At 42.6% G+C, this 26103-nt stretch overlaps 1 protein-coding gene across 2 annotated transcripts in view; it reads right to left on the minus strand.

Moving 5' to 3' along the window:
• Nucleotides 1-26103, minus strand: part of PEX1 (peroxisomal biogenesis factor 1) — a 628515-nt gene that overhangs the window by 538371 nt on the left and 64041 nt on the right. For both annotated transcript variants that reach the window (XM_078663649.1, XM_078663648.1), the window contains exon 2: nt 21918-22061. In XM_078663649.1, the coding sequence (XP_078519775.1) occupies nt 21918-22061 (144 nt within the window). The remainder of the gene's footprint in view (nt 1-21917; nt 22062-26103) is intronic.

Here is a 26103-nt window from a genome sequence, read left to right on the forward strand (position 1 = left end):
CATAAGAGGGATATTCGTCTTCACCTTTTAGGGGTTGGATTTGTTTTTCATCTTCACATCCCTTGAAAACATATCCCTTAGAGACACTTTCCTTAGTGGCTGCCTTTAAGTTTCCGTGTAGCAAGGAATTTGCACAGTCAACCCCAGTGCTTAATTTGAGAAGGTGGTTGCCGGTGGGGACCAGCACTCATTTTTCCGCATCAAGAGTTTACCAAGGGCGTGAGAGGGTGGAATAAAGAGGCAGGAGGTGGATTTAAGGCTACACAGCCTTGTTATTTGGTATTTAATTGCACCAGCCACAGGCTTCTGTGCAGTTTTTGGTCCCTGGGGCGGGGACAGGATAAGATAAGGTTTGCAAAAGTGGTGTATTTGAAAATGTAAAGCAATTATGCATCATTAATATGATTTTTGTAAAGAAATCATGTTATTAATGTTTCTATAAGAAATAACTAGCTGGTAGTAGGTGTCGTGGCTCATTGGTGATTGATTTCATATGCAGAACTACTACAGGTGATGTTGGAGGCCCCGAGATATATTGAGGGTTTGATTACACCTCTCCTGAACATAAAAGTAAATTTGGGGTTGGCAATTTGTGTACACGTTAAGATTCTAGCAGTCTAGCCCTTCTGATTAGCATTGTGAGATGTCCGCATTGTCTGCCTCATAGTGTATTTTAAGGTCATGATGAAAATACAGCATATATGTTCACTTCATTCCTAGGGCACCAAACTTTAGATCATTAATGCTAAATTAAGCCAACAATGTGGGATAGTCTTCCTGGGCTCTCCCGCCTCAGCCTCCCTGAACACTGCACACTCAGTGTGCCATATTCCTATGGCACAGGCAGCTGCTTTTGGCCGAGTACCTGGACAGACAGTCAGCGAGCAAGAGTGGCCCCTGCTTACAGTCCTGGGACAGGGAGGGCAACAAATAGCACCACTGGCCACGTGTGCCGCATGTGCACATGTGGTATTCTGGGAACTTGACATGTAGTAGGATTGGTTCGCAGGCTCTCTCGCCCTGGCTACCGGAGATGCCTGTCCTTTAACACTCCCTGCCTTTATGCCGCCTCCCATTAGATGTGCTGAGCGAGGAGGCAGCAGATGCACTGAATATGACCATGTGGTCCGCCGCACTCTGCAAAAGCCTGTTATCAGTGTAAGGTGCACAGCCTTGAACGGTGTGTCTCTTCGTCTAACTTTCCATCTTGAGTTGATGCTTTTATGAGGAGGTCTCCAGTGTCAACGCCCAACCAAACCTATCCTTCCTGCAGACTCACTTGTGTACTCCTGCGCGGCTCTCTGCAGGCAGCCATTTCCCAGTGGGACACGGAAGGGAATGGAAGCAGTGGCTAGGGTATGGGAACGGCAGACAGACAGACAGACAGGCAGACACAGACAGACAGACAGACACAGACAGACACAATCAGAGACACAGAGAGACACACACACACACACACACACACGCACGCACGCACACACACACACACACACGCGCACACACACGCACACCTCTTCCCCCCTTACATTGTTCCCCCTGTTCGCTCTGCTTGGCTACAGTGTATGTGAACAAGCGAGGAAACTGCCAAGTTCTACATCCAACAACTATCCTCTGTTATCCCATCAGCTTCTGAAGTCATCATTATATTGCTGAAAGCCGCACTCTCGCCCCCTACCGCCCTTCTTCGCCAACAGCTTTTGGTTAGTTCTGCAGCAGACACTTTTTTTCAGCCCCTTTTATCTGCCCTCAGTCCTGTGACTCATCTCTGAAGCCTTACCAAACCCAGCCAAATAAAACTCAACGAGCCTGCACAACCAAATGAACAAGTGAAGTTCAAAGAAGAGGGTAAAAGACAGCGAAGCTACATCATTATTACATACACAGCTTAAAGGAGCTGTAGAACATCTGTCTGTGGCTGAATTAGTAAACTGAAGTACAAACATATTTTCGTCCAATTCCATACCAGTCGCTGACATGAAAATGCTGAACATCGTGGCCAGTCTTAAATGTCTGCCATTTCTTTTGGTGTGCAAATTTAGAACAACATGTGAGAGATCATTACAGGGCCAGGCAGGGCTTTTTACTATGGAGCGACGCTGGGATGAAGACTTCCTAGGAGTGCGCACCTCAACTCTGGTCAGGCAGCAGGGAGAGGGGCGAGAGGACAGGGGCCTGCGAGATTCCCTCATGGGAGCGAGGGGCAAGGCGCAATAATTGCTGCCATATGGCGCCAGCTGCTGGCTCCCGCGAGGAAATAGCCAGGAGTGCACGCGTTGCCATTGGAAGCAATGCAATGTGTGCACGTTTTTGCAGGGAAAGCTGTGCCCATGACATAAGGTCCCTTGCCTATGCAGCGCATGCGCGCTGCGTAGGACAAGACCTAAAAAAGTGACAAGGGAGATGGATGGCAAGTCATTCGTAGTTCAACCCATTCCTTGAATATACATCTTGTCTCTTCCTTTCAAACAGAAATATTGGACTGCCTGAAACCATGTGACATCTGCCACCTGATGCGTCTCTCAGATCCCTGGGAGACCCTGGTCTGGCTCAGTACTTTAAACAGCTTGCGCCCTACCTCAATGTTCCCCTGAACCAGATCTGGACTTCTTCCCTAACAACTGGTATCTACCCAGCTGCATGGAAACAGCCCTATCTACTGCCGATCCTTAAGAAACCGGATGCTGACCCAGCAGAACACAAGAACTTTAGGCCAATCTCCCTTCTACCTGCACCAGCTAAAATTCTGGAGAAGGAAGTTCAGAAACAACCTTCTGAATTCCTTGAAACTAACAATCTGTTCCATGACTCTCAATCTGGTGTTCGAGCAGGATACAGCACGGAGACAGCACTTCTTGAAGTTGCTGCAACCGTGCGAGAGGTGGTGGACCAGGGCAGCTCAGCAGTGCTGGTGCTGCTGGATCTTTCCGCAGTATTCGAAACTGTAGCCCACTCAATTTTCTTGGAGAGACTAAAACGCCTAGGAGTGCGGGGAATAACTACTTTGTTCTTGCTACAATCGGTCTTGGAAAACCGCTCACAACAAGTGTTTTTATGTTCTAATGTTTCCTCCCACAAGCCTCTTGTCGGCGGGGTACCTCAGGGGTCAGCACTGAGCCCCTTACTGTTTAATGAATATCTTACAGCCCATGCGAACTTGGTCGAGACATGTGGAGTGAGAGTGGTCTCCTATGCTGATGATACTTAGCTGGTGTTCTCGTTCACAGAACACTCGGATGCAGCCTGTGTCAATTTTAAGCAATGCCTGAATAACATTTCGGCCTGGAAGACGGAGAATTGCTTAAAACTTAACACAGATAAAACTGAGGTTCTATTTTCCAACAGCCAACTCCACTACCTTCTGAGCTTTGGTGGCCCCCAGATATGAACCCCCCCCCCACCAATTCCGGTGGATTCAGCCAGAAACCTAGGGTTTAAATTTGACAATGACCTCTCGTGCAAAACGCAGATTCACCAGATCACCTCCTCATGCTTTTGGAAGCTGCGAGCTCTGAGGAAATTCCCTCACTTTTTTCCGATGGACTGCAGGAAGACCATGGTCCACTGATTGGTCACATACCAGCTAGACTATTTGAATAGTCTCTATCTAGGACTACCTGCCTATCTGGTCCGCAGGCTGCAAATAATTAAAAACACAGTGACCAGACTAATTAGGAATGTACCGGTTCGCCATCGCATCTCCATGCATCTGCGGAGCCTCCACTGGTTACCAGTCAGTAGGAGGACTGACTTCAAGGCGCTTACTCTGGCCTATACAGGTCCCAGAGAAAGGGGCCCAGGCTACCTGAGACTTAGATTGCAAAACTACCAGTAAGACCGGGTCCTGATATCAAACCACCTGAAATTGCTCAAGGTTCCTCGCTTCCTTAGGGCCAGGATAAAAGGTAGAGCATTCTCGCTCAAAGCTGTGAAACTCTGGAATGCTATGCCTCTCCACCTCCGCATGACAAAGGCAGAACCAGCCTTCAGGAGAGCTTTAAAAACCTGGCTATTTAACCTCCTGTAGTTCTTCTTGTGTTCTTCCCGCTGTGAATCTGGAACCGTTGGAGGTAGCCGTGCTCTTTATACATTTCTTTTTATTATTATTATCATCTTTATCCTACATTAGTATCACATTGATGCCCAGTCATCTATGAGTTTTCAGTTTAACTTTCCAGAACGGTTCTTTGCTGTAACTACGAATAGATACCGCTAAAGTTACCATATGATAATAGGTTTTTTCAGTTTAATATTTTCTTTACTTACACTCATGCTGCTTTTTGTTTTAATAACATGAGAAGTAAACAAATTAGACAATGTAGCCTCAACTCTAATCTTTATATTACCCATATTAGCTATCTAATCACATATGTAGTGATGCGGTGTAATTTTTTTCAAAGCAGTCTGGAATGATTCTATTAGTTCATCCAAAACCGTTGCACAACTTCTCTTAGAGCCCTGAACTAATCATCTGCAACAATTGGTTTGCAGCTTCATCTGGTGTAGATTCACACACTGTGCACACTCTTGGAACCTAGTACTGGGCGCGAACAACTTCAGAAGCAGCCTAATACACTACAGCTTGATCATTATTGGAAACGTGGCCTTTCTGCACCCCACACACCCCCTAAGAGTTTTGCCTTCTGTAGCTGAACCAGTTTTAGTTGGCGTTAGTACTCTGTACACTTTACCACTGCTAACTAGTGGCAAAGTGCTTGTGCTCTGCCTTTTCAAACATGGTAACATTGGCATATACCCAATTGGCACATTTAATCTGCTTATAAGTCCCTATTTTATGCTTATATATGTTCCATGGCCTGTATATAAATGCTATGAGTGGCCTGCATCACTCACAGTGTCACCTACTAAAGTAGCACTGGAAACATGTCCCAGGCCTGGCACTGAAGCTGCTCATGCAGTTTAAAACTGCCCTTTCGATCTTGCAAAATAAACCTTTTACCAGACATAAACCATTCTTTTTAATACTGTTGAGTCACCCCGAAAGTGGACCTACAATTCCCATCCTGAGCGCGCCGACGCAAAGAAAAGGCAGAAGCCGGCCTACGGCGCATTGTATCGCTTTTACAGCCTGTGTCCAGCAGCGGGGGGGACTGCGAGCCATTTCTGCTCTTCTCCCCAGGAGGGGATTCCAGCTTCCAGCTCTCTGAGCACGTCAACGCAGAGAAAACGCACACGTTGGTCTGTGTCGCGCGGGACTTGTGCTGGGACGAGCCCGGGTCAAGGGCGGGCCCATCCACACCCATCGGAGCCCAAAGGGGGCTGGGCTGGGCCCCCTCCCTAACATCCATTTATCGGGACAGAGAAGCCATAAGGTATTGCTGACCCCCTATATTGTTATCTACAGGCTCCATTTAGTTGCTAGTCTATGGCATTTATGACTTTTTGCTTGTTGTGTGTTATCTTAGAAAAGCCCTATTATGAGTAAAAGGAAGGGTTATACAGAAAAACAAGGGGGTGGCCCTGTTGGGACTTTGGACGCCTTCTTAACTAGGGATGAATCTGTCCTTGCCCATAAAATTGAACTAACCGAGAGATAGCTTCTTTGGACTCACTCATTGCTCAGAAACGTTCCTCCCTTGGACGAATAATGGTTGCTGTTCCTTCTGATCCTTCAATGTCTGTGCAACTTGTAAGTGAGTCCGATACGGTTATAGCCACAGGGTTGAGTTTGTCTTCACCTACTGACATTACTACAGGAGGTCACATAGTGCTGCAGGGACAGGTAGCAGCGTCACGCTTGGAGAATAGTAATTTGGCACCTTAAACCGCGAGGAAGGGGGGAGGAGGACTTCTAAAGCAAAAAAACATTGAAAAGGACTCGCATAGAGAAAAAAACAGGGATTGTGGACTTGGACTCAGGACTCCCCCATTCATCACCCTCTAAATTTACAAGAATTAAAAGGTCTAAGGACACTACTAAGGCGTCCACTATGCAATCCCTTTTGGTGAATGATTCTGTGCATGATTTTGATCTCCTAAAGAGTATAGAAACTATGATGACTGCTCTTTTAATTCCTATAATGTATATACAAACTCAAATTGAGGGGAAGTTAATCTGCATGAAGGCTTCACATTTACAGTGGCAAACCCCCCAAATACTACTCAGTTAAATAAGGAAGTAAGGATGTCCTCTTATTCAGGCGGGCCTCTCATGCGCTAGCTGATAATATGGGAAGCCATGTCCCTCAAACTGTAATAGGGGTGTCCACTAATTCGGTGGGCCTTGTTCAAGATCCTTCTTCAAGATCTACGGCATATAGCCATCTCCAGAAGTTGACCCAAACCACTATAGGTGCTTCAATATATACTCCTGGTTCTATTTTGTCTTATGGCGAGACTCAAGTACACCTTAGAGGTCCAATTGACTCGTCTAATTCACGTACTAATGGTAATGAGAACTCTTACTCACCTCATAGGTTCACTTCTCTCGGCCCGCCTAGTACCGGATATTCCCTATGCTCAACCTCCTATAAATTCTGTACCTTCTGAGGGCGGAGCCTCAGTCTCGTTCTGGTAGGGGGGCTGGTCAGTATCTAGCTGGGGTCGTGAATTCTAGAGAAAGGTTAGATCTTCCAACACCAGCCTGCCCCTATCTTATAGTGCTGGCTAATGTACCAGCACTAAAAGCAAACCAACAGGAAACTACGGAGCAGTTAATACATAAAGCGCAGCATTGGTTTTGAAATGTACCAGTGATAACTACAATGTATAAACATTATCATGGCTAGGAGGGTTAACAGGGTAGGAAGGACTTCTAAAACTTTTAAAGGGGACTGTATTATCATTCATTTTGATAACTATCATATAGTGGGTGACTTACTATCCTTGTTACCAAGCCTTCCATCAGCTTACTCTGAAATTTGTGCACTTCCGCGTGGTTTTTTTCTATACCTTACCTCAGGCCCTGACTCAAAGAGAAATTCATGGTCGGAGGCTTTTATATTTTTTCCTAAGCAGCGTTTCCCTGCATTTGCTTTACCCTTTCCTCTTAATAATAGATTCGCTATATTGGAAGGTATGCAAGAATATGATTGATTGGACGAGCAGATTTTAATACATAATGGTGCTGTTCATCTAGTATTGAAAACCAGGCCTTCTGTGGTTTCCCTTTCCTCTGCGAATATTCAGCCGCAACCAAGTTTGGCGATACCTGGCCCAACTTGGTCTCAGACCCAAACATATTTTGAGTGCACCCCAGGACCTGTTGCAGTGATTTCCTGGAACATTGCTTGGTATAATCGAAAGAAAGCTAATATGGAGTGGCTTTACTCATTTACGACTAAGGATATATTGTGCCTAGAAGAAACATTGGAAATTAACCAGATACATTTGAAATGGTATCGTTCATACCATACCCCTGCTATACCCTCATCATCTGATCGTGCTAAGGGTGGACTGTTAACTTTACTCTCTAACACTTTTCCCCTAAAAGTGAAGTCATTTTTAAATACATCTTCATTTTTATCATATTATTGTTTTAGAGAATTGTGTTGATAAATATTGGTTACTTATACATTTTAATAATAACAATTTTGGTAGCAATCAGGCAGCGGTATTGGCTCCTTTGGAAAGGGATATTGGTAAACTAGAGAAATTATTTAGTAAACCTTGCGACATAATTTGGGTCGGGACTTCAATGCTCACCCTTGTGATAAGATTGATACACCGGTCTGTGGGCTTGTGGATGACGATGGGGATTATGTCCCACATTTTAGCCATAATGATTATGGTAATGGTTTAAATAGGTTATTAATTACAAAGAATCTTGTGTTTCTAAACACTTTTGACATTTTAACTGGACAGCTAGATTTTACTTTTTTTAGCCGTTCCCTTTCCTCCACACTTGATTAGGTTCTGGTCTCTGACCCTATAAGGAATTTTTTTTCCCCACTAGAGATTAATTTGTATGCCTTTAGTGACCATGCTGCAATCACGTGTTTTATTCCCTCTTTGAATAAAAGGGAATGCTCTTTTCATCTTCATATTGTTTAGATCCCATTTTTGATAATGGCATGGTTACAGCCTTTGAGCTGATTCTGAGGAAAGTTAAGAACAATTTAATTTGCTCTCTACGCAATGGGCCTTGTAAGAAATCTAATTGGTTTGATGAGGACTGTGAAAAATCACTTACAAACCTACATACGGTCCTAAAGTCCAAACCTCGTAACCAATTTCTGGTTACGTCCTTACGGCAGGTTTATAAGAAATGCAGGATTGCAAGGCTAAATGTTCTAAAGGAAGACTGGTGGGAAAATTTGCAAAAGGCTGCCCTATTAAAGAGTTCACAGGCATTCTGGTCTGTGATTAACGCCCCTTTTTAAGAGAGCAACAGCGTATGTCTTTAGATACCCATGTTGATTACGAGGACTGGGTTGCACATTTTGAAGGTTTATTCGGAAGTACGGAGGATGTAATTATTCAGCCCTCCTCCCCAAGCCCTGTCCACCTAGGAGTAAGTGTCCGGTTTACACTAGTAGAAACTAAATATGCTCTTAACAAATGCAAAAATGCGAAGGTACCAGGACCGGATGGTGTCCCGATGGATTTTTTTTTTTAGATAATCAAGACCTTTGGGCCCCGCTTTTAACAAATGTTTTTCATAAAATATCTCAAATAGGTGCACCGTCTTCCTGGAAGACGACCGTAATTGTCCCTATTTTAAAAAGGGAGATAGGACAATCCAGAAAAATTATAGGCCGATATCTTTGATAGACTCCACTGCAAAATTAATAGGTCGGCTGCTTTTAAATAGACTCGAGAAATAGGCACTGGAGAAGAATATTATAATTCCATGTCAGTATGGTTTTAAGACCGGAACGGTGGACCAGTGTCTGAACTTGAATCTGATTATAGCAAAATATACTGCCCATTTATATCTTGCCTTCATGGATCTGTCGGCAGCCTTTGACTGCGTAGCACAGCATAGGCTGTGGCAGATCATCGTGGCAATGGGGCTCGATATGCCGATTATCTGCACAATCCAGGATTTGTATAGTGGTGCTACAGCGTGTGTTCACTTTGGAAAGAAAGGAAAGTGCACCAGACATTTTAAAATTACTAGAGGTGTGAGACAGGGGTGCGTCTCGCCCTTTTTTATTTTCATTGTATACCAATGCTGTTGAATCTGCACTGGTGGGTTCTAAGCCAGATGTTCCTTACATTAACTCCTTCCAGGTACTGATACTCCTCTATGCCGACGAAGCAGTGATTTTAACTCGCACTGGTAATGCCCTGCGCCGATTCGTGATGGTGTATACTAAATTCATGAATGAGTTGGATACGGAAATCAACTATTCCAAGTCCTTTGTTTTGGTGGCAGGCGCAAAGCAGAGGAACCAGCCTCTGATTCATATTGAAGCGGGTAAGCTGGGAGTTTTAGATTCTTTTAATTATTTAGGGATCATGTTTGATGAACAGAGCAATTGGAAATGTATGATCACAAACAGAGGCTTACAGATAGAAAAGAATATTGGGGCTCTTTTTAAATTCATAACAAAGGTTGTTTCAAAACCTATTGAAGTGATAAAGAAAATCTATGAGGCCAAAAGTGTATCTGCTGCCACATATGGAGCAGCGGTGTGGGGCACCGTAGATCGCTATAAACTTCAAGGTATCGAAGACACTTTTTTGAAAAAGCTAGTTTCCTTGCAAAAATCATGTTCTAACTTTAATTGCCATAAGGAATTGGGCATGAACTACATTAGTGACAAAATTTGCATTGCATCCATCTTAATATGGCATTCGGTTTGGCGGAAGGAATCTCTTTCTTTAAACAGATATATTATAAAATGATGGTTTGAATTTAGATGGTGCGAGTAAGATCAGCTGGCTACACTATGTGGAATCTACCGTTAAGGCAGCTGGGTTACATCACCTTTTTGTAGATCCAATATCATGTAGGTCTATTTCAAAGAAAGATCTGAAAAATCAGTTACTATCCAGATTACAGACATGGCAGCAGAATATTAACCTTAGGTTATCATCAGTTAGAGCATTTCTCGCCGTCCCTAGTATAATGTCAATGGATGTGAATACACCCTATTTATCATTTGTCACTAACTTGCAACATAGATATATTCTGGTGACATTTCAGTTAAATTATATCCCCCTGATGTTGGGCCTCCCTCCTAAAACCTACGCAATTTCTGAACTGCCTTTATGCACAATGTGGTGACCAATCTATTCAGAATGATTTACATTTTGTATTTTTTTGTAAATTCTATCCTGAACAAAGGAAAAGGTATATTGTCCTGGTCATGCGTCAAATGAATTTTAGACAGTGTCGTGTGGCGCTTTTTTACCTACAGTTATTGCCTGCTCCTTTTATATGTTCTTTATTGGCGTAATTTTTCCGGCCTGCTTTAAAGAAGAGAAGAGCAATTTGCCAAACTGTTATCTAATTAGGGGAACTAAGATATGAATTGTGTAAATAACTGTGTTTATTTTATATTTAATTAGTAAAATGGGAATAATGTCTTTAAATGTGTTTCTATGCTCAATACCTGTAATTTTTGCATATTGTAATACTGAAAATGGTTTATCTGTAGAATACCCTTTATGCCATTATTTTGGTTGGCGAAATAAAGCTATTTTATTAAAGAATAAAGATTCAAAGGCTCATTTTATTAAGAATGAAAAATCCACCCTAATAGGCATGTTAGATTTTAACATGCTATTTTGAAAATGCTGCTTTTAGAAAGTTGGCATTCCCTGCTCAAGCTAAATGTGCCTTTCTGCCAGTGTTCAGGGCCGCCTGACTGTTAATTGCTCTCCTGTAGGGTGAGGTGCATTCCTTCCAGACACTGGGTAAAGGAACTGGATGTGGAGAGGTACAGATCTGCCCTACATAATGCCATACATAACCAAATAACTGCTTTTTAGAGTCAACAGCCATTGACTCTAAAAAGCAGTTATTTGGTGAATCTGCTATTATTTTGCACTGGGTTTAGAATTTGGAAGATTTGAGAGATACTAATACATTTTTCCTTTTACTCTCTTCTCTCCAATTTTATATACCTCACCTTTTCTTCACTCTCACTTACTCACGTACTGCAAATCAGTTACCCTTATACACATTTTTTCTGGTACTCCCTATTACTAAATCTGATTCTCAATGGTTTGGCGGCAGCCATGGTAACATCTTGAGGCTGCCAGCATATTCTCCTGGGTCTGAGGAGAACCCATATGATGACAAGGGCGGTACCGAACGGGAACTGATGGGTGTTTTTTTATACCCTGGTGATATTATGCTGTGCTTTTAGTTAACAGGAGAGCACACTCCCTTTTTTCTCACCATTAAGTTTTCCCACTATCTAGTTGTGTCTTGAACAGGATGTATAGTTGATTCTTTAGACTCATAGACATTTTTTGTTATTATAAATGTATTCCTTGGGGGTTATGTCTATGTTTTGGTCTTTAAATATGCCCTTAGACCCTCTTTCAAACGTTTGTTTCTGACCACCTAGCATACATTCATAAAGCAGAACTGTGTGGGTATTCCTGCTAGAAGATGAGTTCAAGTGCTTTAGACAATTTTAAATACCGTGTTTCAATCCCTTTCTTCCACTAAACCACCACTCTATGGGAGGTGATCATATTGCTTTACAGTCCCATGCACAGCATGTACATCTATTGCTGCTGCCGCAGACAGATCTACAGGCTTCAATTCTATGTCTATGCTTATGACAATTTTTTTTGCAGATTCACCAGCACAACATAGGCAACTCTTAGAATATTTCTTTGCCACAGTGTCTCAAAAATATTTCGAATTGGATGTTGACAAACTATCCTAAATTAATTTCATATAAAACTGAAGTTGTATTGCTTTAGACCCCATCTGATGAAACGTGTCTCACTAACCAAAGACCTTGCCATTTTGATCGAGGATTACCCACCTTTTAAGCAACAGCTTGCAAAACTTTTTACCACCAGTTATATGAGGTTTGCTACACCACAGTCAAGTCATTCAGAATTTATCAGTTAGATTGGATCTTGGATTTACTTCCAATTTAAACATTTAGAGACAAATGAGGGCAGTTCCTGGCTGCCCATTCACAAACGTGACATTTTCAAATCTCCATATGTCATAAAGCCAAGTTTGGTCTTTGTGTTCTTAGTGCATAGTTCTTACAGAATATTACACCATGCACTCTAACATCCAGTAATGTGAACCTGCTGGTTCTTCCACAGGTAAGTCGAGCTAAACTAGGTGTTCACTCCTTTTCAATTTTGGGAAGGGAAAGACTGAACACCGTTCCTTTGCGGTTTGCTCCAGTAAGTTCTGCAGCATCAGGTTAGCTCGAGAAGTTTACTGTTTTCTCCACAAATACTATTCTAATCTACAACAAATGTCAGCAGCAAATGGAAAATGCTACTTAATGGCAAATCAGCTTGCTCTTTGCAAGATCTACATGATATTCCACCTCCCTTTGGCACATTAAGAAGAGAATAACAGATGGTCTTTGTTCCAATGCAGCGTGGGCTTCAGGATGATATATGAACGAGTCATTTATATCATGCTTGAAGATGAAACGTTTGAGAAAGGTAAGTTCTACTTTTCAGAAACTAGATTGCAGAAGCGTGTACAGTGTGTGGATCTACAACTGATGCACTGCATAACACCCATTTGCCAACAAAAACATGAAGTATGAAGGTTTAAGCACACGTTTATCAGTCTACAATGATAGGTCTGCTAGCGGATCTTTTGTTTTGGGGTTGTACACTTCTTAAAACCCATTGTGCTTCACTAGTCAGCATGTTCTACTGCATTTAATGAGTTTGACAAGTCTGCAATTTGTTTGGTAGTGGTAGTTAACTGAACTGAAATGGTTCCAGCTCAAATAATTCAGAATGTAATAATCTGTCTCTGGCCACTAAAGTGTTCAAGAGCAGCGGGAAAATCAAGCAAGCTTCAAACTCCTTTAAAACCCTTTACAAAGTTCTACAAAACGTTACAAAAGGGCAGTTTATTCATGACCTAGGTTACTGAAAGACATCAGTATGAAACAGGAAGACAGAGGATCTTTATGTTGCTCATTCTTTGGCATCCAGCCACAGTGGTAGAACTGAATGACATATCACATGCTAGAGGCAAAGAACACTCCACCTGCAGAAGGAGAAGGGTCAGAGTGATAAAGATAACGCAAATGACGGCGTAGCACGAGAAAATGAGGAAGAGAAGTAAATAATTTCAGAGATGCCAAAGGTGGAGAGTTATGTTTTTTTGTTAGTTTTAAAGGGTGCTCTGATCAACTTTTTTTAAATAAACCATATTTTATTGTTTTCAAATGGAAACATACAATTAAAAACTCCCAAAAATACACTTCTCAGTGCAATCTCCTTACAAAATATATCCGTGTACATCATGAGGACTTTACATTGATCTTTCAAATGTCTGTTCATCCACACTAGTGCCACCATTATAATATTTCTGAGGACAACCCAGCTGACGTTCATTTTAGCACATTTATTCCTGGCACTCCTCCAGTCAGCGCTGGACAGATGTATCAAAGCATTCCAATTTTGAGTGATGTCACGTTTAGCAATCAGAGTCCACCTTCCCGACCAGTTGCCGTTCCCCTCTGTTACTTCCCAAGTTGTCCAAGATCCCCAATACTGCAATGCAGGATGAGGAATTAACAGGCTTTGCTATACCCCTCAACAGTATTGACAGTACCTTTGACCAGTATTGCACTATGATCGGACACCTCCAGACCATATGGGAGGAAAAGAAAAACAAGAAAAATCACTGTAGCTGCAACAAAGCGAGGGCAATTAGGGAAGGACAGCCTACCTGCCTTCCCTAAAAGTTGAGGGGGTGAGATATGCTGCATGGGTATATTTCAGTTGTGTAAGCCGTAAGCTCGTGGGCATAGACCGCTCCCATGGGGCACTCTTGATTTCCCTAATCACTCCCGTCTAGAAGTCCCAAACAAACTTTGCAATTATTTCTCTGGACATTTAACAAATCAGGGCATTTACGATGAGGGCCTTAAATATTCACAAGTCACCACATGTGCTGAATGATTCGAGCTTTCAATGGACTGTACTCAGGAAGATTGTCTAGGGACGCTAGGTGAAACAATGTAGCATGGTGTAAGTGTATATACTTGCAAAATTGTGTTTTATGTAGGTCGAATTTCAGTTAAAGGGTCTGTAACTCTTTAATCTGTGAACCTTGCCATACATCCCTTAGTCTAGAGAGGCCGATGAGATCCCACCACCCCAACCCTTCCAGATTGGCACTCTGGGATAGCCAAGAAACTTTCCATAGCCAAGTTTCTAATGTAATCTTTTGTTCCCAATGAGACCACCTGAGGGCTGACCTCCAACTTAAGAAGACTGTTTTTTTTTACTTCAAGGCATAATGTGGGAGCAGGGCTCCGAACATCAACTCTAATATGTTCTTATTCCCCATAAGGGACAGGTCAAGTTTGAAACCTGGATCCTCATAACCCCGTACTGCCAGTCATTTAAGACCAGGAGGTGAATGGCTAGATAATGAAGCTGCAAATCTGTTATACCCATGCCTGTGTCATATGTTGATTCATTGCATTTATTTATTTGAAGGTTTTATATAGCACAAACAAGACCCTCACGGGTATCAGAGCACCTAACACTTGTTAGAGAATAGATACATATACAATCGATACAAATAGTCGAGAAGGTACATTATATGACAGAATCTCTGGGAGGGCGGGATCGCCTTCATGTTGGGATAGAAAGTCAGAACAGTAAAATAACAAGCAAATTGTATCCTGAGAGAAGATGACTGTCCGGGTGGGCTCTGTGAGAAGAGGTCCAAAGACCTTGGGCAAAAATGTGTTCCCGAGTAGTAATTTAACTTCTTTTTTGAAAGATACCATTGAGGGATTCAGTCTGGCTTCAGGAGGCAGGGAGTTCTAAATTCTCGGGGCAATGCCAGAAAAGGCTCTATTATAGGTTTTCTTTTTAGAGAATTTATGAGGTTTCAGCAGTAAAGTGCAGGACCTTCTAGAGGATCTGGACTGCCAGAGAGTACAAGCTTCTGAGCCAGGTAACATGGGGTGTAGTAGGGCTTTTTAGGTGATGCATGCAATTTTCAGCTAAATTCTTGCTTCATATGGGAGCCAGTTGAGGGATTTCAAACCAGGGGTATTATGGTTGTTTCTTTTTGAGCCTGCGATGTGCCTTGCCGCAGAGTTGAGGGAGGCTCTTAAGAGAGTTGTTATGGATTTAGGCAGGCCACTAGGGTTGAGCTTCTTTATTCCAGATTGGGAATCACTAGGGCTTGGACGGCAGAGTGGAAGACCTTGGGAGGTAGGAAAGGTGTTAGTTTTCCTAAGATGTTCATTTGGAGATTAGCTCCTTTGATGGCAGTTCTGATACGGTTTTGCATGTCAAGGTTCTTGTCAAGTATGATTCCTAGTGATCTGGCCGACTGAATGGCTTGAGGTGGGTAGTTGAAGGCTGTTAGATGCTTCATCCAGTCATTAATGACAGGTGATTGTTTGGAAGGGGCGATGAAGAGAAATTCCGCCTTGAGAGTGTTATATTTGTCATCAGCTTACATGTGGTACTGTATGTTGGATGAGCTCAGAATTGATCTTTGTGGCTCCATGAACAGGTTGAGGGTGTGCGGGAGGAACCCTGTGGGACCCTAAGATGACAAGCATGGACATAGACATGGACTGATTAACCTTGATATTTTTAGATGTTTTGGAGAAAGGAGGTGAACCAGTTTTGGACAGACCCTACGAGTCCCATCCTGCGTTCCAGAAGGAAGTCAAGCTTAACCATATCGAAAGATGAGAAAAGGTCAAGGAGGATAAGGGGGCATGATTCATTTTGATCCAACATTTCTAGCGCATCATTCACTATATGTGTAAGTACCGATTCAGGGCTGTGCCCTGGTCGGAAGCCAGATTGGAATTGGTCAAGAAGAAAGAATTGCTCTATGCGGTTACAGAGTTGGACGTGTACACATTTTTCAAAAAGCTTCACCAGAGTTGGAAAATAGAGATGGGTTGGAAAATAGAGATGGGTTGGAAAATAGAGATGGGGCAGAAGTTTTTTGGGACCATATTAATCAGCTTTTTTTTGTTTTGTTTTTATTAAAGAATAGGAGTGACCTGCCAGCCTTTCGGGAATCCAGGATTGTGCCTTGAAGTAGAGAGGCATTAGTGATCTTGATCAAAAGTGGGAGAACTGAAAGTTTGATCTCTTTGAAGAAGTCGGGGGTAGTGGGTCATTATAGTGTTTTGAGGATTTCATATCTGCTAGAATTTTGAAAGATTCTGTTGGAAGGGTATAAATGGGGGCCAGCCGCCTACAGGAAGTAGCATATTTTTGTTCGCAGGTTCAGGAACCAGTTCCTAGAAATTTGACGAAAATTGTGTAATATAAACTGAAATCTCGACATGGCCAGGATTTTCAAGAGGGCTGTTCTACCGAGTGGCCCAGCTGCACAGATCAATACATGTGCGGGTAAAGACTTCAATTACGGGGGAGCTCGGGGAGTAGAGCTATATGGATACCCAGATATTTGAAGCAGAGTCAGAGTAAGCCATTAAGATTGCCATGTAACCGCCTCAGAACCTCATCTAATAGGGAATATAAACAACTTTGCCCAATTCACCGGTATAGCAGATGCCCGTAGGAGCTGAACCCCAAAGTTTTTAACACTAATTCTTACCCAATGAATAAGGCTCCACAATAGCCAATAGATCTAGCAGTCGGAGACTACACTCAAAATGGAAAAACAAACATTTTAGCAGAGCAAAACAGAATAAACGAGGAAGCACTAATAACAGAGTTCTACATAAAAAATTTGTTAAAAATACATTTATTGGAGAATGTTTAGTAAATGCGGTACATAGAAAAAAGCATGAAAATCTCATTACGGCTAAATTACAGAAATAAAGATCCCTAAAACTTAGCCCAATTAAACAGGTCTAGGCAAATGCTGATAGTCAAACTCATTTAGAGTACTGACAACATCCCCATGGAAAAATCTAAGGCAAATGGACAAAGTCTCAGGAGAAAAATGAAAAGTCAAAACAGCAGTAGCTGATGTATCAGCAGACCATGAAAAATTAGCATAATGACCCCCATAGAAAATGCGCCAATGGAAAAATGAAAATGAACCCCCAATACTGAAGTCCAAGAGCTTTTATACACAAATCACATATTCTAATAAAAGATTCTTCAAATTCAGCATGGTATGATCAAGTTTAGGGTCGCACTGGCAAATCAGACACAGTAACATAATATTTGAAATATTTCACACTAACCCATTTCTTAAGGTACGAGAACTCATCTACCTACTCTCTCAGCAACTGTACTCCGGGGATGATCAGCACAAAATGAAACATTTCTCAAACAATGGCTCATAGAATTAACACGCTCTCTGCTGAATTTCTAGCATAAGTACTTGAATATGATACTTTGGGTACAAGATGGAAGATTGATTCATAATATATAATTCCTAACCAAATAGTTCATTTTTTTAATCTTTGATGTCATTCACCTGATGCTCCGTTGAACCAAGAGGAGACATGGTTTGCAGCAGGACACTGACTCGGTGGGGAAATGTGCAGGAGCAAGATTAACAGAGCACCTAAAACTGCATCCATATTAAAATAAAATGGCATTTCATATGAAAATGTTGCATAGATACTTCATAGTATGAATCACATTTTTAGGCGACTCAGTAAACCAGTTTCAAACGCATCATTAATTCTTAATTACAACTATGCCTCATTAAAACCCTCACCTTTCAGAATTTACCAGACATTTCACATTTTTTAAAAAGCTATTACAACTCGTACCATGCAGTATGTCAAAGTGCCGAATTCCCAGCACATTGTCAGCATTTAACGGGATGCGGTCCTAGAGTTCCTTCCCCCAAAGCAGACTCTAAACCGGTCTGTCACACCTTACCCTTGCAGTTGGGAGTTCACTTATAAGAGCTAAAATAAGCAGGGAAGGGCATCACCGTCTAGTGCCACACCTGAAAGGGAAAGTATACAACAAGGATACCGTTCACTTTAACCTTAGCATGCGGTTTTGTTGTACAGGATTCGTAACAGGAACAAAAAACATGGACTGAACTACAAAACTCCAAAAAGGTAAGATCAGTCGAGAGAGTCAAGCGTTTTTTCAAAGTCAATAAGCGTAAGGGCTCCATTGTCTAGCAGCATATGCACCTGTGCTGGTACAATGTTCACTCTACAGATACAGTGACATGTGCTGCTGTGTGGGATAAAACTGCATTGGACCGAATGAATCAGAGGTAATTATCTTTTGAAGTCTGGCGGCTAGTATTATTGGTGCATTTTCGCATTGATAAGGGAAATTGGGTGGTATGAGTTAGAACAATCTCGCGGGCACCTGGGGTGGGGAGGATTTCTACAATTCCAGGTCTAGTTTAGGCAGGAACCGACATATGTCTACGGATTCTCAGTACACCTTCAGCACCAGGGGAGATAAAAAGGGATATAGATTTCTAATTAAACTCGATGGGAAACCGGTCATACTGGGAGGTCTTGCCAGACTGCAAATCCCCAATGGCCCTTTCGATTTCTTCTACTGTGATTTCTTGCTCAAGAGCCTCCCGGTCAGCAGCAAACATCGATGCTAGGGGAAGATCAGCCATTAAGGGGCTATCACATCCACCCTGGGAGCACTGCAGATATATATATATATATATATATATATATATATATATATATATATATATATATATATATATATATATATATATATATATATATATATATATATATATATCCAATCCATTAGGTCCACAAAGGCAGGGCTTCCAGGCGCTCTCAGGCGGTGCGCTCAGAGCGTGGCAGGACCACGCCACGAGTCAAATTATTCCAGTTTTCCCCGAAGGGGAAGATTATCTCTGCGCACTCCCGGATATAAAATTACACAGCCATAGCATCCAAATAGTAGTTCAGTTTTCAATTTATTTTAGCAAGCCAGCTGCACCTGACGCGTTTCGGTCTCTGCGGAGACCTTGCTCACAGGAAAACAATCACTACGTTTTTTTGGTGAGTTTAAATAAAATGAAAAAAGTGCAAACATCCTGTCATTATGTATACATCACTTCCTGTTGCTAACACAGGAGTTGTGGGACATGTAGTTTTGCAACATATTGCCAATTATCACGACAATTTTTAAACTTGTGTAACTATGAAGATAACTGAGTTTAAACTAATAATAATTTATACAATCATTTTAATTCTATTAAACCCCCTGGTGGGTATATGCAAAATTTGCCAAAACCATTATCATCACCTAAATAGCTTAATCTGTAAGCTGCATTATTCAACTCACATTTGTTCATACAACCCTCCGGTGGGTGAATAAAAATTCCAAAAATTATTCATAATTTTTCATAATTTTCGTCCCATTATTCTCATGTTTGCACGTGAAGAGATTTTTAAACCATATATTTAAAGAAATTAAGGTAGGTAAAAAGGTTACTAAGAGAGATGATTCATGTTTGTTTCCTTTTCAATACAGTTTGTTGGAAGTTCACAGGTGGCAATGAAGTTCTTCATCCAAGTTAATCCCGAAGGGGTTCATGGTCCGAAAGTTCATTATGTGTTTTGACTCCTTTTGTCTCATTATTTTTTCACGGTCTCCTCCTCTTTGATTTGCTCCCACACTTTCAATCCCATAAAATGTTAGTTCTTTCCAGTTGCCTTTGTGTTCTTTTTCCATGTGCTAATGGTGACAAAAGCAACGCCATGGCTAAGCACATGGAAAAAGAACACAAAGGCAACTGGAAAGAACTAACATTTTATGGGATTGAAAGTGTGGGAGCAAATCAAAGAGGAGACCGTGAAAAAATAATGAGACAAAAGGAGTCAAAACACATAATGAACTTTCGGACCATGAACCCCTTCGGGATTAACTTGGATGAAGAACTTCATTGCCACCTGTGAACTTCCAACAAACTGTATTGAAAAGGAAACAAACATGAATCATCTCTCTTAGTAACCTTTTTACCTACCTTAATTTCTTTAAATATATGGTTTAAAAATCTCTTCACGTGCAAACATGAGAATAATGGGACGAAAATTATGAAAAATTATGAATAATTTTTGGAATTTTTATTCACCCACCGGAGGGTTGTATGAACAAATGTGAGTTGAATAATGCAGCTTACAGATTAAGCTATTTAGGTGATGATAATGGTGTTGGCAAATTTTGCATATACCCACCAGGGGGTTTAATAGAATTAAAATGATTGTATAAATTATTATTAGTTTAAACTCAGTTATCTTCATAGTTACACAAGTTTAAAAATTGTCGTGATAATTGGCAATATGTTGCAAAACTACATGTCCCACAACTCCTGTGTTAGCAACAGGAAGTGATGTATACATAATGACAGGATGTTTGCACTTTTTTCATTTTATTTAAACTCACCAAAAAAACGTAGTGATTGTTTTCCTGTGAGCAAGGTCTCCGCAGAGACCGAAACGCGTCAGGTGCAGCTGGCTTGCTAAAATAAATTGAAAACTGAACTACTATTTGGATGCTATGGCTGTGTAATTTTATATCCGGGAGTGCGCAGAGATAATCTTCCCCTTCGGGGAAAACTGGAAATATAAATATATATATATAAAATATATATAAAATATATATATATATATATATATATATATATATATATATATATATATATATAAAGCAGCACTCCCCGCAGATAAGGAAGGAGAAGAGGCCACGCGAGGGAACAATGTAGGAGCCGTTTTTATTGACAGACAGCGTAGCAAGATGCATTTCGGCAATGAGCCTTCTTCGGTTGCTGTTGCTGACACGTGATGACCCCACCTGCATTTTCGAAATGTCCAGTACCACCCTCATTGGAAGGTAAGTGAGCCACCGCCCCCAAGTCACATGTTGATTCTACCATGGTGGCGCAAAATGAAACTTCAACTCCCAGAAGACAGTGCGGCTGGAGAGTATTGCAGGGGACGGCAGACAGGATTAGAGGAAAAAATGCAGTGATGAAATGAGGAAAAAACGTAAAATAAAAGTCTTATGCACTCCTACACGTCCCTCTCAGTTCAAGCCTCGAGCATAGTGCAGCCCAAAATTAAGCCAAAATGCAGAGCCGAACAAACAGTGCAGTCGACTCCTCGTTAAGTAACAAGCTGCCAGCTGCCAGTCTACGGATTCTCAGTACACCTTCAGCACCAGGGGAGATAAAAAGGGATATAGATTTCTTATTAAACTCGATGGGAAACCGGTCATACTGGGAGGTCTTGCCAGACTGCAAATCCCCAATGGCCCTTTCGATTTCTTCTACTGTGATTTCTTGCTCAAGAGCCTCCCGGTCAGCAGCAAACATCGATGCTAGGGGAAGATCAGCCATTAAGGGGCTATCACATCCACCCTGGGAGCACTGCAGATATATATATATATATCTCTATATCAGTAATAGGCAGCAAAGGTGGCTCTGATCTCCACCGCGGACTCTACTTTCTGTCCTCCTGCATCTAGCATGGTCAAGATGATTTTGAAAGCAGAATTGCAGGTGGCCAGCCAAATCAACAGCTTCCCAGTTTATCATTCATGCATGAACTCGGTCATGTGAGGCCCGACATGAGGTCTCTCTAATCAACTATATAACCGCAAATATACACTGCAGAGAGAGATAAAGGAGAGAGGATTGCGGTGGGCAAAGATCACCTGTTGCAATTCATCAGTATGAATTGTTGGGATGGAGGGCTGAAGGCCTCACTATGTGCTTGGAAAACATGAAGATTGAGGCACTGAAATAATGATTCTTCCGCGGGTCAACATTCAATTATAAATACATGCATCCGAAAAGTAGACCTGAATATTTTAAGTACTTGTGAGTTTTTGTAAAATATAATTTGTTCAGCGTTTCCCACCTGTTCACCATCTTTAATTCCAAGCTTCTCTCCCATCTGCCTGTTCAGTTCTGCAACATTGTCACCTTGGTAACCATAGTGTCGTATTTCCACCCAACTGAAGAACACAGGCTCCTTGCCCCATGACACTTCCACAGCTTGACCCTGACGACAGAAGAGGTGAGAAATTAGAACAAAAAAATGTATTCCAATTAAAAATAAACATTGGTGAAAAGAGTTTGGGGTACTACAAAGTCTGTAGGCATATTTCACGCTCACATATTTGCAAAAACACTTTAAATATTCATCTATATCTGAAGATGTCAACCTTTTCTATAATATGAGCTTCTTATGTCCAATATAAATTATCCTGGGTTACTAACAGATATATTAGTGACCACTTCAGACAAGATTACATTAGTGGCCACCATGTACAAGAATACCAGTAGTGATCGCATCAGTGCATCAGGCACAGTTGCCAGAAGTAATTTAAACAAGCATTGCCAAAGCCAATACGTTTCGCCTAAGAAATCTATCCGCTTTTTCACACAAAAAATAGATGTTGCATGGTGGTTAAGCTGCAGTGAAACATGGCTTAAAGTAAAACAATGTATTAAAAAAAAAAAAAGCTATGAGGCAGCCACAATTGACCTTGTCATAGCGCTTTTTTCCTTTAAGCCATGTTGCACAGTGCGGGGGGTTGAGGGGAGTCAACACATTAGAGACTAGGAGAAGGGCGAGAGGTGAATGAGTGAAAAAAAAAAATCAATGGAGGGCGGGGGCGCAAGGGGAAGTTAATTTTGGACATCCACTCAATAACCGTGCATGTCCAACAGTGACCACAAAAAAAAAAAAAAGTACGAGCAGGAGCCTTCGGCCAGTGGTGGGAACAACACTGGCCACAGAAAGTTGTACTTAGTCCATGCTCCATAGCACTGATAAAGACTCTAAGGCCATTAGGAAGCTGCAGGCGAAAAGGAGGTGCTGACCTATTGTAGATAAAGAAATGAGTGACGTGGGAACCAATCAATGGTAAGTAATGGGCAGGCTCAAAGCCCTATCTAAGATTTTTAGTTTTAAAGGACAATAGCTTTCGTTCACAGTGCTTCCGTGCTGTAGACAAAATCTTAAAATGGCGCAAATAACACTTGTGCGCACTTGTTTGCACAACAGTTTTTTTTCAGAACAAAATTTTATTGTTTTGTTGAGTGAGATTGCAAGGCAACCACAGTACTCCGAACACCGGAGGAGCTGTGAGTATATGATCAAAATGCAAAGCGTAGCAATCAATACAGCAGTTAAGAATAAAACATAATTCTCCCACCCCCCCTGCCCCGCAATAACTACCCCCTCCCGGATCCCGCCCTAGCCCCTTTCACGATGTCCTTACAGGTCCAAGAAAATAGTAATTATAAACTGATGATGCATATCTTCCCTTACCCCGGTTCTCATAACAATTGTTCAGCAGCGACATCCCGCTGTGCTGGCGGCTCCAGCCACAATCCCCTGTACTCCGCCCATCTCTTCCATATTTTGCAGTGCTTCCTGGGGCAACCTCGGGCCTCAAACACTGGACGCTCTAGTCCCATACAGTAATCTAATCCCTGTTTCCACACTCCTAATGGGGGGCCCTAGGGTCCTTCCAGGCGCGGGCCACATCCCTTTTGGCCACAGTAAGGCCAAGGAGCAGTTAGTGTCGTTTGTAGATGTTGCCACCCACTTGTTCCATTACATGGATAAGGCCCAGCTGCGATATACGGGGGAGCTTCCAGCCCAATACCTCATCTAAGCAGTCCCACAAACTCGTCCAGAATCTCTCCAGTGCCCCACAAGACCATACCGTATGTAGGAATGTGCCCACCTCCCGGCCACATCTCAGACAGTCGGGGGATGCAATCAAACCGGCGCGCCACAGTCTCTCTCTAGTGTAGTAAGCTCTATGTAGATATTTAAATTGGATGAAGCGCCACGGCAACGGCCGCCTCCCTAGGAGCAGCAAGAGCCTCCCTCCAATCTTCTTCTTCCAGCACTCCCACATCTCCCTCCCATGTAGTCCACAATTTATCTAGAGAGGATGAGCAACGGATAACCAACGATTGGTAGATGCGGGATATTTTCTTGTCCTCTAACTCTCCCATAAATAACTTAGCTTCCAAAGGGCTGAATTCAGGTAAGGAGTCTAGACCCTCCAGGGCAGGGGAGATGGCATGCCGGAACTGCAAATATTTGAAGAACTGGGTTTGGGGCATGTCATATTCGTCCCTCAGTTCCTGGAATGATTTAAGGGTCGTGCCTTTCATTACATGGCCCAGCGTCGAGATCCCTATTGCGTCCCAGCCACGGAACCCCTGCAAGGCTGCCAAGGCCGGTAAGCGACCATTCTGCCACAACGGGGTCTCCTCAGTCAACCTGTTCCACCATCCCATGCGACAGAGCGCCCGTCGCCAGACCTGAAAGACCACATGTGTGACCACTGGGAGCCTCTTCCTCTTCCCTGCCGAGTACAATAGCGTATGTAGGGTGTCTGGCTTCATCAAATACCTCTCCAGGGCGTAAGCCGGATCACCCCGATCTCCATACCACCACTCATTCAATACTAACAAGTGAGATGCCTGATAATATGACAGGACATCCGATGATGCCAAGCCGCCACAATATGTGGAGAGGAAACAGGTGCGGAGCTCCACTCTCACTGCGCCCGCGGCCCAGTGCCGAATTGACCTGGCGAACCACTGCGGCGATACCACTGCGGCGATATAGGGTAGGGGTGGTTCTGCAGCTGATAGAGCAGACGAGGGAGGGCCACCATCTTAAAAATGGCCGAGCGTCCATAAAGATTCAAGGGCATACAAGACCATGTTTTCATGTCCAACCAGACTCGGTCCCAGACTGGGATAACATTGCGCTCCCACGAGACTCCAGGAATGTCCGTTAGGAACACCCCTAGGTACTTAATACCCCCGGTCGCTCCCTGCAGGGCCAATGCCCAGGTGCCCAGCTCCGTACTGTCCCCCAGAGTCCACAGTGTGGATTTCCGCGCATTTAGATGGAGTCCCGACACCTCCCCAAACACCCGCATAATTTCAAGGACCCTCGGTCCTGACCTATTGAGGTCTGTGAGGAAGAAGAGCACGTCATCGGCATAGAGCGCGATCCTTTCAGATGGCCCAGCCTCCCATTCGAAGCCCTTCATCTGCGCGTCCATGCGCACCCACGCCGCCAAAGGCTCAATGGCGAGGGCAAACAGGTACGGCGAGAGGGGGCACCCCTGTCGGGTGCCTCGTCCAATAGGAAAGGTGCCCGAGACAGCCCCCGCTACTCTCACAGACGCCGTCAAGTCTGTATACAGCAGCCGTATGTACGATAGAAACTGGGGTCCGAGATTCAGGCGAGGCAGGAGTGCGTGTAAATAAACCGTGCTCAATGATGGTCAATTTGCATAGTATGGTAATTTCTACGATTTCACATTGGATCTGTTACATATGTACAGGTTTTGATCATTCCCAGTTTAGCAGGGTATACATTTTTGTTTTTTACAGTGCAGGCGTTTCTCTCATAATGGAACAAACCTAGATAAATATGACAAGCCCAAATAATAAAATAATTTCTTTAAAAGTTGTATGACATGTGACTTTAGCATTTGTACCTCTGGGACCCTTATACAAGTCTCTTGCCATACTGCAAGTATTATGCCATTTCAATAGCTATAGGCAGGGCCACTGCATTGCAATACAATTATGCAATCACTGCATTACTTCCATGATTATGGATTTGTCACATATTCTGATATATGCAGAATAATTTGAAGATGTCAATAGAGAACATTTGTTTCTAGGTCAAATGGATAAAAAGTTATTAAAGAAGGTGCAATATGCATGGTGTAAGACAGGGGCTGGCAATTTTCAAACTTTCACCAAGTTGCTGTATTGTAACAATACAATCAGAGATGTGGTGAAAAATAAATAAATAAATAAATAAATAAATAAATAAACCCAACTCAACGAGTCAAAGGCTCTATCTATATCAGCCAGCATAAGAGCCGCCTGGGTTCCCGTGGCTCGCATCATCTCCAAAGCCACCTGAGCCCGCCGAATGTTGTGTCTTTCTGCTCTATGTGGCATAAAGCCCGCCTGGTCCGGGTGGACCAAGGTAGTGATTAACGGAAGGAGGCGATTGGCAAGGGCGTTGGCCAGTATCTTTGCCTCAA

This window comes from Lissotriton helveticus, chromosome 10 (assembly GCF_964261635.1).
Source record: "Lissotriton helveticus chromosome 10, aLisHel1.1, whole genome shotgun sequence".
Classification (NCBI taxonomy): domain Eukaryota; kingdom Metazoa; phylum Chordata; class Amphibia; order Caudata; family Salamandridae; genus Lissotriton; species Lissotriton helveticus.